The 13,677-nt window shown below is 54.2% G+C and overlaps 1 protein-coding gene across 6 annotated transcripts in view; it reads right to left on the reverse strand.

Annotated features, from left to right (window-relative positions):
- Positions 1 to 2,014: 2,014 nt before the first annotated feature.
- Positions 2,015 to 13,677, reverse strand: part of Ush1c (USH1 protein network component harmonin) — a 44,716-nt gene continuing 33,053 nt past the window's right edge. For 3 of the 6 annotated variants that reach the window (XM_087901547.1, XM_087901546.1, XM_087901545.1), the window contains 8 exons: positions 12,459 to 12,578; positions 11,142 to 11,192; positions 8,711 to 8,752; positions 8,145 to 8,198; positions 7,774 to 7,873; positions 5,166 to 5,275; positions 3,892 to 3,947; positions 2,015 to 2,404 (listed from right to left, as the gene is read on the reverse strand). In XM_087901547.1, the coding sequence (XP_087757673.1) occupies positions 2,392 to 2,404; positions 3,892 to 3,947; positions 5,166 to 5,275; positions 7,774 to 7,873; positions 8,145 to 8,198; positions 8,711 to 8,752; positions 11,142 to 11,192; positions 12,459 to 12,578 (546 nt within the window). In that variant the 3' untranslated portion in view covers positions 2,015 to 2,391. The remainder of the gene's footprint in view (positions 2,405 to 3,891; positions 3,948 to 5,165; positions 5,276 to 7,773; positions 7,874 to 8,144; positions 8,199 to 8,710; positions 8,753 to 11,141; positions 11,193 to 12,458; positions 12,579 to 13,677) is intronic. The other 3 variants (XM_087901549.1, XM_087901548.1, XR_015736413.1) reach the window with 2 other exon arrangements.

Here is a 13,677-nt window from a genome sequence, read left to right on the forward strand (position 1 = left end):
CCAGCGTTACTAACTTCTCCCACTGCTGGGTCCAAAAAGAGTCGGAAGAGTTGATCTGTGCTTCCAGCTGGGAAAATGTAGCCCCTCATGATGTGGAGGGACACGGTGGTGGGAGCCTGCGGCAGCTCCGGCAGCCAGAAACTAGTGAGCAGACAGGAAGTGGGACTAGGAGCTATAAAGCCTCAAGGACCAGCCCCAGCAATCCACTTCCTTCATCCCCCCCCCCCCACCCCAGCACCCTTAGATTTTCTAAAGAACCCACAACCTTCCAAAATAGTGCCACCAGCTGGGGGAACCAAGCATTTAACCACCGGAGCCGGCAGGAGACATGTCACAATCTGACACATACAGCTCTCAAAGACCCAAAACATCCCCCCTTTCATTTTTTCCACTTGCCAGTAGCACCAAACAGAGGAGCATTAACACACAGGAGCATGGAGACCTTCCCGGTCAAGAGATAGTACCTTGGTAAGAGGAAATACTATGAGTGAAATGCACTTGCAACCCTTAATAGCCACCACAGCACACAGCAGACCAGGGTGCTTACCCTACCCTGATCGCATGGCCGCTTTGGAGCTGTGACTTCCTTCCCTTCCCAACACTACCAGAGCGTGCCACATCATAGACTCCGCTAGTCAGGGAAAGGACTGAGACTGAAGTCTGGTTCTGTTGAAGGAGCATACCTTTTGCCCTGTAGTAAAGTTGAACCATATAAATGGCCTCCTGAAGTGTGGACTGTGTGTAGCTAGCAGACCTCAACCCTGCTAAAGCCAGCTGTAAACCCCCAGCAGGACTGACCCCACTCGCTGCCGGCTTCTGGTGCCAAGTAAGCTACCTGCCTTCTCTCTGCACCCTGGCTCTGCTCCTTTTGGTTTCAGAATCCAGGCCAGTTTAGGGCTCTGGGATCAAAGAAATGTCAATCATGGCAAGGAGGGAACAATCACCGAGATCTGGAAGCAGATCCTCAGATGACTGTGAGAGTGAGGAGCAGGCTGGACCTGCCTGGGAAGATGCTTTCCAGCTGCCCAGGCCCAAAGGGAGCACCACGGGGCAGCGCTGCGGCCTCAGCTTTCCAGAGACAGAGGTGTGAAGCTCAGAGCTGTCTCGGCAACCTGACAGCCTTGGATGCAACTTCAGTGAGAGGGGAGGGATGCTGAGAGTCAAGAGCATCTGTGGGCCCCTAGCCGTCCAGGTTGGTGTTTCTGTGGGGCGATGCAGAGGAGAGGACGGTGTTACACCTTGGGCCTCTGACAAGTCACCCTCCTTGGCTGGCTACAGCTTTCCTGAGAAGTATCTGGGGATGGGAGTAGATTCTCTGGTGCCTTGTGGGCCAGCATCAATAAAGTCAGCCCCTCTTGTCAGCCCTTGAGTTTGCGGTATAGAAGAGGGGTTCTGTCACTTGTGGGGAGCAGTCTGTGTCACTGCAGAGGACCCCCATACCCGACCCAGTCCCCCTGTGAATTCTGGCTTCAGCTGTCCCCAAGGACCTGTGCTAAGCCCTACTTTATACAAGCTGTCTGGAACTCCCCAATCCTTATCTGATTAATGCTGTATACTTTGGGTTCAATATGGATGGCGACTCTCTCCATGGAGTATCCAAAAGGCCCTGTCTTGTCCCTGCTGGCACCTTCTTTCTCTTTCCCTAAGGTTCAGCTGGAACACATTCTGAGCAGGAGGTGAACTCACATATTTGTCCCACCTTGTCGCACTTGGGCGACCTTGGAAGATGCAGTGTAGTCTCTGGTAGCAGCTGGGTCACTCCATGCCTTGAGGTACCCCTTTGACTGGAAGACGGCAAAGCCCTGCCACACACCCTCATTCCCCACCTCTCTTCCAGGGACACCCCGAAGCCCTGCTTGGGGTTCCGACTACCCCTCCCTTAGCTGTGAGTCAGGCCTGGTCATCAGTCCTCTGCATGTTCCGCTCAGATCACAGCCACGGAGCCACAACCTTCCAGTCTTTCACACAACAGCCTTGGACTTGCCGCCCACACACATTCATCCCAGAAGCTGGAAAAGGCGTCAGTCTTGTTTATTAGTGAACTCACAGTCAGGTTTTCAGCAGTGGTCGCAAAGGAGAGAGAAGAGGGCGGGAGAGAGCTGCAGGAGCTGGGAGCTCCTATTCGCGAGGAAGGGATGCTCCAGAGCTGGGAGGGACCAACTTAGTAAAGCTGGAAGAAAAGGCAGATGGACCCCTGCAGGCCACCTCCAGAACGGCAGCTGCTTTTTGCTCCACCTTTTGGGGGCCTTCTGAGGAGGGGCCAGGCCATTTGCTTTCCTGGTGTGGGGCACAGCTTCAAGGAGGCCTCTCGACCCGGTGACTGCGTTTCTCAAGCTGAGTTCAGGGCCTGGGTGCAGAGCTTGCCTGGCTCCTGGCTTCTCTCTCCAGACTTTAAAAGAAGGTCCTGTGGGGGAGAGGAAACAGGCAGAGTGGACAAGCGTTATAAATGACCCTCTGTCCCCACCGTGGCGGCACACAGCCCTGCCAGTCTTCAGGGGCCCCTCTCAGTTTGGCTCACACCAGCCACAGCACCCAGGAAGCCAGTGAGAAGGCAGAAGGGCTATCAGGATGAGGTGGGATGGGAGCGGCAGGAAGGACAGGAGTTGCTTGTCAAGAGCAAGAGACAAATGGCCATCAAGAGCATGGTAGGCCGGGCCCACTGTCTTGGCACATGAAACACGCGTGTGAGCATGAGTGATATTTTGGGAAAATTGCAACAGAAGCAGTTATCAAGTCCATGCTTGGAGCTGCTCTGCCGTGGGCTTCAGACCACAATCAATTCCCGCGTCTCAGCCACAAAACACAGGACAGAGATAGAGAAGCATTCTCCAAAGTTCGGCTCCATGGTGGGCCAGAGAGGATCCAGATCAAGGTGGGAAGGAGATCAATGAGAATGTCCCGAAGCAGGGATTGGGACATGACAGGGCACATCACAGGAACCCACCAACCCTGGTTCTTTGGACCAGCTTAAAGAGCCTGAATGGCCTGACTCTGCCTGAGCAGGGTACAGGGCTCCTGCAGCGGTTCTCAAGGGAAAGAGAGGCCTCTGTGGGGAGATTCAGTGGCCCCCAATGTTCTCCAGCCTAGCCCAATAGGTGGGAGGTACCACGGTGCTCAGTGCTACCTGCCACCCTGCTCCACTAGACTCTGAGTGTGACCCAAAGCAGGTCCCAAGGGCTGTGGGCACCAGAGCTCCCAAGTTCCAAGCCAGTGCCCCCAGCTGGGTCTTGTGCACCCCCCTTAAGCTCTCGTGTCCCAGCCATTGGCAGCAGCCCCAAGGGAGACATTTCTGCAGGCTGCCTCTATCTCCCTTCTGATACCAGTCCAAAGAACCTGCCAGGATCATGGGCAACACATGGCATGCAGCATGGGCAGACAGAGCCCTGCAGCTGCCTGCCTAGTCACCGTGGGCTCCAGCCGCAGGAAGAACCCGTGTCTACACACGGCCTCATGGGTTTCAAGCTGCTCTGGGACCAGCTGGGGGCTTTCGGCTGCAGAAGAGGGAAGAGAAGAGCTACACATGCAGGGTGGAGCGGGAGACAAGAGGCTCGGTTACTGCTGGGCGAGGCTCTGCAGGACCTCCCCCTGTACTGCTTTCTGCCTCTCCAGTCGTGCCTAGGCCCTGGGTTCCAATAGGCACTATAGATTCTTCAAGGCATGTGGAATGGAGGCTATGCTGGGCAGGAGGGTGGGTCAGTGATGCAAGCCAACACTAGCTACTAAGGTCCGGGACTCTGTTCCAGGGTGTCCCTAACCCAGGGTGTTCTAGGCCCCATGACTGCCAGCAGATGGGTTCACAGGGCATCCCTTTCACTGGGAGAGTCTGGAGGAAGGTGGCCAGAACCCTGGGAGGACAGGGAGAGCAAGGGCAGGATGCCTGCACACACTTACAGCTCATCGTCATACTCCTTGGGGGGACAAACGGCAACCACAAGGTCTATCCAGTCCTGTGGAGAGAAACCATGTGACCACAGCGCACACGGAGGGTGGATGATGCACCTGCCTGGTGTTCTGTTCCACTCCCGGGCTTCACAGACCAGGGTCATTTTAGGGCACAGTAAATGCTGGGGTTCCTTTCTGGAGGCCCATACCCTAGGAAAGCTCTTCCCCAGAATCAGGGCTACAAGACCCTCACTTGGCACCAAGTTCCCATGTGAATCTATGGACCAGGGCTAGGCAGTCACTTCAGAATCATACATGGACTCATGGAGGTGACCCCTGAAAGTCTGGGGTACATCCTAGGAAAGTGTACCACTGACTGGCTACATGTATAACCCTGACTCATAACTAACACAGGCTCTATGGGTCTCAGTCTCTGATGCTGACACTCAGTCCCCTCAATGGCATCATCACCATTGCTAGCTTGCACTGTCCTCCCTGGCCTCGGGCGCGCCCACTGGCAAGTCCTGAAAGAGCACTGCCCCTCCCCCCACACCAAGTTCCTAAGATTGAACTTCACTCACCCCATCCCGTGGCCTCCCTCCAGAGCATGGCACTGCTCCTCTGCCCTAGCACAGCCCTTCAGATCACCAAAGGTCATCGTGTTACCCGCTGGTCTTCTCTTCTCCACATCCTCTCATGTGGGTCCCAGGCCCATCTGGTCAGCTTCCTCGGCACTGAACTTAATACCTCAGGCTCAGCTGCCTGCACACAGTGGCACACGTTGTGCACTGCACAATGTGAGTGGGCACCATTTACATTGGTCTGTAGGCAGGCACCCCTCAGACTGTGCAGGGCACCTCCTGGGAGACTTTATGTGGTAGTCCTGATCCGTGTGGCATATCTGCTGAGCACGGAACAGATCACCAGGCCCTCTTCCGTCTGCTCTCTGGTCTGGTCACTCTCTGCAGTCCCCCCCTCCCCGATATTCTCTTGATTCCTACTTAGCACACACTTAGAGAAGACCCTGGAGGGTTTTTTTTTTTTGGCGGGGGGAGGGGGTTAGATGGTCATGTCCAGTCTTCTGGACTCTGTGCCACTGACTGTTGGGACTCAGGACTGAGTAAGAAGTGGCAATTCTCAGAGCTGTAGCCTTTCAGGTCCAATCCACTGTCTAGACCTTGGGTACTAGCCCTGGACTGGGTCATTGCCATTGCAAGGCCAGGCTTCAGACACCAGGGTCTGGGCCAGAGAGGGAGGAGGGAGGGGGAGGGGCTCGTTCTTACCCCACCCTGATTCCAGGCCTTCTGCAGGGCAGCCTCAGCCTCAGCCAGGGTGTAGTCCGTCACAATCTTGCCATTGATGGCCATGATTTCGTCCCCTTTCACAACACCACCTTCAGGAAGAAGCAGATTGGCACCTGGACTACTTGTGACATGTGCTTAATTCAGGACTTTGTGTGGGTCATTACTGTGAGACAGTGGAAGAGTCCCCACCCTGGACTCTGAAAGCTCCTGAAGACAAAGCGGACTCAGTTTCTCAAGGCCCTCGCATGGGTGCTCTCTAGCTCTGCAGAGCCCCAGTAGACAACGGTGGAGCCCTTGGCATTGTACTCTGCAGCAGGATGGGCCTGCATTTCTGGGGCAGTTCAGAAAGCCGGAGTCATCAAGGTCAGACAAGCCTCTCCAATGCCCTCCATCAGGAACAAGTCCCTTGGAGTACCTGCAGCTCCACAATTTTCACAGCGTGACCACAACCATTCACTCGCTGATGACCCCTCCCATCTCTTCCAGGCTCCACAGGGCAGGACTCTCTCTTCCTGGCTCACCGCTCTCACCTGAGCACTTCTCACAGCATTTAACACAAACAGGGACCCGACAGGGGTGCTAAAACAAAGACCGCCATTGACACGTGCTGCTGGGATGGCGTGACTTTAGGAAGGCAAGAAGCATAGACTGAACAAGTTCCCCACTGCAAGACCTGTCAAAGTTTCAGATAGGAAAATAGGCACCATGGATCTGTAAAGAAGCAGATTTACCACACCTCCCTTTTGGACAGAATTCTGGTTGACGTGCACGAAACTCTGGGCTACATGGAAATCAGTCACTTGGAAGTGATGAAGTGTGAAGACCTCAGGAATGTGGTGTGTGTCAGTCAGCGAGGTGGCAGCCATAGTTTGGACCTTGTGTTCCTGGGATGTCTAAACCTGCGTACCACCAAACCTCACAAAGCAGATTTCCCTGTGCAGAGGGACTGAGGATAATGACGCTCAGTAAGGCCATGAGGGAACCAGGGAGTAGCACAGGTCCTTCCCTGACAGACACAGGTGGGCCAGGCAACAAACTGTCCTTCAGGTTGCACAGAAATGGGAGTAGGAGAGGAAAGTGTGGCAACAGGAAGTTCTGAACAATTGTCTTGCTGAGCAGGAGTGAGATAATGGCTTTGAGTGGGAAGGCTCCCTGAGGCCAAGGCCATCGTTAGCCGGGCTGAACAGCACCCAGGTGGCCAGGGTGCTCTCCTGGTTTGAGTAACTGCAGAAGCTCATCTTCCAGGCTCCTGTCTGTCTCGGGCTCTGGTCCTCTACCCCTCCACCCTCTGGCCATGGGAGGGTCTTGTAGCTTGAAGGGATATGGTCCTAGGATTTCCTGTGCTTGCCTAGGATTGAAGGGGCATCTAGACTCTAGAAGTGTTCCTGGAGTACAGAAGCCCCTCTTGCTGTGGCAGAAGCATCCGTAACAACGAGTCTGAGACACAGGGTTTCAAAGGGGAACAGGTGAGTGAGTTGACAGTGTGGAGCAGGAGACAGCCTGGGTCCTGATCCAATGGTGGGTTCTGGGGTTGACAGTGTGGAGCAGGAGACAGCCTGGGTCCTGATCCAATGGTGGGTTCTGGGGTTTTGTTCATTTTTTGAAACAGAATCTTATGTAGCCCAGGCTGGCCTCAAACTCACTATGTTGCCTTGAACCACATGCTCCCGGCTCCCAAGTGCTGGGATTACAGGCATGTGCCACCAATCCTGATTTATACAGTGCTGGAACGGAACTCGGGGCTCCATGCATGCGAGGCAAACACTGCCACCTGTGCTACAAACCCAGCCCCAGCAGAGCCTGTTTTTGTTAAAAGGGAAGAAAGACGCTGGAGAGTCAGTGTGTATGAGGGAGTGTTGGGAAGTCTCTGGCTCGGTGGGGCGCTAAGCTGGGGAAGACCTCCCTAGAGGCACTACTTATACTGGGCACTAAACCAAATGGTCAGTTTGTCTACATCTTTTTCTGGCTGGGAATCCTTGAAGAAGTGACTTGATCTCAACATGCCACAGTTTCTAAGTTGTAAAATTAAAATCACTATGGTGCACACCTAGGGGCTGTGAATGGATTCAATGAGTAAATGTCATGGAATTCTTAGACCCAGGTCTGTGGACCAGGTCCTTAAACTAATGCCTGATGTGTGCCTCATTCCACAGACCACCTCCTCCACCAGGATGCTTCTCCCGCGCTCCGCATCCTCTGCTTTCTTCCTTCACAGGCTGCGGCACTCAGCTCTGTAGGCTCCACTGCACTCCATACCCTGAGTTCTCACGGCTTCCGCCCCACCATCATTCCCCAGCAGTCCTTGGCTGATGATCCTGCTACTATAAGGAGCTGTGATTCTGAATCTATTTCTGCCACAAGCCTTGGAGTCCCTAGAGGGCCGGGTAGCACCTGGGCATTACCACCTCAGGTCCTGGCACTGTGGCACTCAGGCAATGTCTGAGTCTAGCTAGCTGGTTTGCTGGATGAGCCTAACAGTCTTGAACAAGGGTGAAGCTATCTGAAGCCAGTAGATGTCTGCTCTTCTGGGCCATCTGGTCTACCCATCACGCCATCCCTCCAATAGGCAACGTCAGTCCATACTCACCATGCCGTTCAGCAGCTCCCCCTTCATAAACAGCAGAGACGACCACCTTCCCCACGGGGGAGTCCACTCCACCCTCCAGGGCCAAGTCTAAAGACCCCTCCTGGGTGGAGGAAAGCAGGTCTTAGGTGGCCATACAGACAGCAGCCTGTGGAGCACCAGGAAGTCTCCCGCAGGGTTACAGAGTGTAGGAGGCATGGACCATGCAGTACAGAGGCCATGGCAGAACCATGACAGAAAGCAGGCCTGGGTTAAGTATGTATCCCCACAAGGAGCAGGGAGAGGATCAGAAGCCCTAGGAGCAGAATAAGTAGGGACCAAAATGGCAAAGGTAGAGAAGGTTGGTGACCAGCCTCCACCCCGTGACCAGGTACCTTTTTGATGCGCAGAAGCCGGACATCCTTCCCTGCAATCTGCTCTGGTGAGAACTAGAAATAGAAAACCAGGGTGGGGACAGCTGTGAACCTGCTGAAGGGTGTGAGTACCCTGGCCTTGATTGACAACAAACACACACATGTGCGCACACATGCACACATGCACTCGCAGCCCCAAGACCCAGCCCCCCGTTCTAGGCTTACTAGGGTGATGGAAGAAAGAGCCTCATGAACACATGGCTGGTGCCTGGCACAAAGCTAAAGCTCGCTCTGCAAGAGTAGCTGCTATGATAACTCCACACCACACCAACACGTGTGTGTATGTACACTTGCATGCATGCAACACATTTTGTACATGTATTACACACATGAATGTGCGTATGTATACATATATGCACAGCACACACACCACGGTTCACACTGAAAGGCTGTCTAAATGGAGCCTTTGCAGGAAAGGGCGTCTGGGGCACTGTTGGGACTCTTTGTATGCCCCACGGTCCAGAATAAAGCTCCAGTTCCTCTCACTTGGGGGACTGCTTCCCCTGAGCTGGAGAGCTGCCTCTTACCATGGAGTAGGGGTCAAAGCCTTCTTCATATTTTCTGAAATCCTGGAAGCAAAAGAAGGGCTTTAGCATGGAGAGGAGAGGCCACGGAGGCACACTACAAATACAGGCTCAGACAGGCAAGGAAGAGGGCAAGCGGGCCAGATTCCAGGGAGCAGAAGTGAGCAGGGGATGGGGGTAGCTGTGGTCAGGGTGGGGGTCGAGGGAGGAGGCTGGCAGTGACAACGGAGGCAGCACCCCGCTTAGGGGCCAGCAGGAAGCTGCAGGAAGCATTTGGAAGCGCGTGGCCCTGTCTCTGCTCTATGGTGGGTGGCCAACTGTGACTTCAGGAACATCACTGGGATCTGGACACCTGAGCAGGTGGACCTTGGCTCACAGAGAGTCTCACTCTGCAGGCCTTTGGGGCCCAGGCTGGCCTTCTCTGTTCACTGCAGGATGTGACCAGGCCATACGTGTGAAGCCATGCTTCTCCACCCAGTGCTCTGACCTCAGAGAGGTCCAGGAGGAGGTTGCTTGGCCTGGCGAACATGGCCACAAGTGCCTGGGGTAGGCAAGGGGCACTCTATAAGGGAGAAGAGAGGCGTGGTGAGATTGGGGGCGGGTGTCTGGAGGAAAGAGGCCTCCCTCCCCATGGGGGATGAAAAGAATACACAGCTCCGGGGCCCTGGCTCAGTGGGGGCAGCTGTGGTGAAATCAGAATCGGAAACAACATGCTGAGAAGAAGAGGGCGAAGTCAGAGCAAGTGGGCCAGGAGTCGCCAACAGTAAGCCAAGCTAGGGCGACAACGGCCTCAAAAGCCAGGGTGGGATTCCTGAGTTAGGATCACAAAAAAAGAAAAAAAACACAGTCAGTCCCTACTGGAAAGGAGGGCACACAGTTTCCTAGGCCTTTGCCAAGTCCTGTGAGCAGGCCAGAGATCCTGCTCCTCCCAGATTGTAGCTATGGAACTCTGGGCACAAGATGAGAGCCCAGCTTCACCAGATGGGTCCCTGGATGTCTGCCTGCACCCCCTCCCCTAGCCTTTTATTTTCCAGGCTGAACCCCAATCAGGTTTTGGATCTGTCTGGCCGGTCTCTGTATGTCAGACAGCACACAGAACGAGGGACACAGCACATCTAAGCACTAGGAAGGTTACTAGGCAGAATCTGGGACCCGTGCCCTTGCCGCCAAGAGAGGCACTTATCTATCCCTGGCTGTTCCTTCCGGAACGTTGTGCCATGCTGATTACAGTACCCGTTGTGGGACTCTGAGCACTGTGCTTAGGTCTTGTGTGAATTCTGAGATTTACAAACATTACTGCTTGTTTGCCTTAAGAGAGCTACACCCTTGGTTCAGCAGATGGAGAAACTGAGGCCAGAGGGGTGACAATAATGCCTAAGGTCACAAGACAGAGGAGAAGGTCAAGGGTTTAACTGCAGGCTTGAAGCCTCTTGCCCCTGAGTTGCTGTTTTTGTCCTTTTGAGGGTTGTTTGTGTCTCTAGCTATGGGCCCTGCAGTGCCTACTGAGCAAGGGAAATGATTTGAGAGGCAGGTGACGTAATGGAGTAGATCACAGACAATGTCCTGGTCTAAATCCAGGTTCTGACACCAGTAGGGACACTCCCTGCTTCTGCTTCACATCTGTGGCACAGGGAAGACAATAAAGCTCCTCCATCTCTGGATGCTGTGAAGATCGAGTTAAGACGCTTGGTGAATTTAGAACTAGGGCCTGGCCCAGCACGGCTTGCCTTCTAAGGATTAGCTGTCTACTGTCCATCACGGGTCCCTGGGCTGTCAGCAGTTGCCTTCAGACACTCTGCCCCTGGCCCCTCCCCCACCACATCTATTCTCTGCCTGTGAAAGAAGCTCCTGAGTGGGGGAGTAGGAGCGACTGCTAGCCAGGTCACTTTTGATTTGGTGAGGCTGTCAGTCCAGTAGGTGGTTCTGGATGGAAGTCCCAGGATGTAGGGTAGCGAAATGGCTATCCTGCCTGACCCAACTCAGATGCCAGCAAAGACTTCCAAGACACACTGAGGAGCCAGCTGCCACCATCTCCTGTGGCTTGGGAAAACTGCAATCTGCGAGGAACAAGTGCAGGCTAAAGGAGCAAGCAGGGATCCAGCGGGCCCACTCCCACGCCCTCCTTTCTCCTAATCTCGGCCTCCAGGGTCCCCTGTGTCCCACTTCCTCTTTGGAGAACTAGGGAGTAAGGATGGTGTTCCTGCTGGTAGCCTTCTTTTGTCAGTGCTAACTTTGAAAAGCCACGGGTCCCCTTTGCGGGGGTGGGGGGTGGGGTGGGGGGTTGAAGACACAGTGCTGGCCTGAGGCTTCCCAGCAGGTGGTGCTTGGGGAACCTTGAAACCGCCAGGCACTGGAGTGGAGAAGGAGGAGTCAGGAGCAGGGAGACAGTGGGGGGAGGACCAGATTCACAGGACTACTATGGGTGTCATTTTACTTGTCTGAATGCTGTCTGATACACCACCATCCGCTTCAGCATCTCCTGCGGCTGCCAGGAATAAAAAACAGTTCCCCACAGCATGTTAAAAATAGGTGTCGTCTGCCCCCTGGTGCCAGGCCTGGGGCTGCCAGCCTGAGACTACCTTGCTGTCCCCCCACCCCCCCACACACACACATACCCAGCCCCACCAATAGACTTATGTTAGGGGAGCACTCCAGGCCTCCCATGCAGCAGATGCTGGGAAGTGGAGCAGAAGACAAGTGGACTCAGCAGGCCCAGAGCATGACCTTTGCCCTTCAGGGGAGCCAACGAGACAGCTAAAGCTCAAAATTAGATCTGGAGTGCCCCACTCTGACGTTTGGGTAGGGTTTCCTTGAAGGGAATAAAGTTCTCATGGCTGTGCTTGAGGCCAGTCAGAGGCTGGATCCCTGTGGGATGTCTGCGAACCCCAGCTCCCTTAGCTGTGGGGAGCAGACCTGATCCTAACGAAGACTGAGAAGCTAATGGGGACATCACGGGATCTGCTTTGGCCACTTTCCCCGCGGAGGGTGCCCCACGCCTGGCCAGACAGGCCTTGTACGCCAGTCAGGCCCAGCACAAAGATCACGGCTCTGGAGTTCCAGAGGAGTGCCATGGACAAACAACACCACCTCACCGCACAGCTTCCTCAGTTGTGAACAGGGGTGATGGGAGTCATCTTCTGAGGCAGCCCCTCTTTGGTATTAACACCATGATTTGTATTCACTATGTATTCATATTGTATGCACATATATGTGCACGTACACATGTGTGCACATGCATGTACATGTATGTGGGGGCCAAAGGACAAACTCAGGTGTCATTCTGCAGGTGCTGCTGACCTTATCTTTTGAGACAGGTCTCTCAGTGACCTGGAACTCACAAAGCAGGTTAGGCTGGCCCACCAGCAAGCAAGTTCCAACAACCTGCCTGCCTCTGTCTCCGCTATACTGGGATCATGTCACTATGCCCGACTTTGTAAAAAAATGTGGATCCTGGAGTTTGAACTCAGGTTCTTGTGCTCACACAGCGAACACTCCAGCAGCTCAGCCACCCCCCAGACTCAACACTGTCATCTTTAGGTGGAGCTTCAGCCTATGCAGTCAGTCAGACAACAGGAATTCTACTGGGTACGGCTATGTGGATTCATCTTCTGAGCAATGTAAGGTGACAAGATGACACCTGATCTGACTTTGTGTCATGTTCCATTTCCCCTCTGGAGATGTGAGAACTCAGGTGACAGAATCCTGGTTTGCTGCTCTAGAAACACCCCAGAGGGGAACCCAAGGGGCTTACCAGGACCTCGGATTTCACAGCTGGTCTGTAGATGAAGTTTGGCTCCTGGTGGACCATGACAGGTTTGGAGATGGTGGACACGCCAGGGCCTCTTGGAGGCTGTGGGCTTGGGCAAAATGTCTACAGGGGTTAGTGTAAGAGAGACCCATGTGACATCTTGGTAAATTGGCCAGGGACAGCCATGGTGCTTCTACAAACATGCAAATCACTCCCATGCACAGAGCCAGCCCGATTCGGCTGCCCTGAAAGAGGTTTGGGGAGGTTCTTTTTCACAAGCAGAACTCCACTGCCTCAGTGTGGCTGAGGGGTTCTGAGGGCCAGCCACTGTCTTTCAGAGGACACATTTTCACACTCCCTCACGTTAGTCACCCAATGTCCCCTTCCTTAAAAGGCTCTCTCCTCTGGCAGTATTCATGTCTCCGTGGGGTGGCATGAGGCATCTGGGATTCCCAGTGTCTAGGCAATGTGTCTAGAAGCCCTGGTGAGGACAGGTCCAGGACCAGACCATTCTGGAGCTGACAAAACTTGTTCTAACCACATGATCACTCGGTAAAAATATCTCTTATCATGGCACAGCCCGGCCCCAAACCCTTTGACAGGTCCCCAGAGAGTGCCAACACCCCCGGCCTGACTCCAAAGCCCTTCATGAGACTCTCTACCTTTCTTTCTTGTCTCCCCACCGTCCCCTTCCCAGGCTCCTCACACTGCCCAATGTCAGCCTCTAAGACCTCAGGCTCTGCCACCTCGAAGCCTTTGTTCCACTTTGCCAGACTGGGTTGTAACTTGAAAATTGTTGCTCCTCCCCTCTCCCACACTTTCCCCCAGACACCTGTGGATACCCTCCCTTAACCCTGTTTCCTACTAGACTGACTGCCTTGGGCAGGGACTATGGCTTCCAGTCTAATGGTGGAATGTCTAGCATATGGTAGGTACTTCACAAATATATGCTGGCTGAGCATATGAATAACTGGACAATATGGCGGGCATACCACACGGTGCCTGGTCATACACACAGGGTTTTCAGAACCTTCCTTAGGCAGGTGCTGCGATGCCAGGCACACACAGTGAGGCAGGCTGACTGCAGGATGGCATGCAAACATGCTGTCACCCCCACACTGCAAACTTGTAAGGGGCACACAGGTGGAGGACTGGGTAGATGAGATGGAGGCCAGCGTGATGACGCAGCTTTGAGTCGAGGACAGCTCTGCATTTTCTGTCA

The sequence above is a fragment of the Myodes glareolus genome, chromosome 24, assembly GCF_982192425.1.
Source record: "Myodes glareolus chromosome 24, mMyoGla1.1, whole genome shotgun sequence".
Taxonomy (NCBI): domain Eukaryota; kingdom Metazoa; phylum Chordata; class Mammalia; order Rodentia; family Cricetidae; genus Myodes; species Myodes glareolus.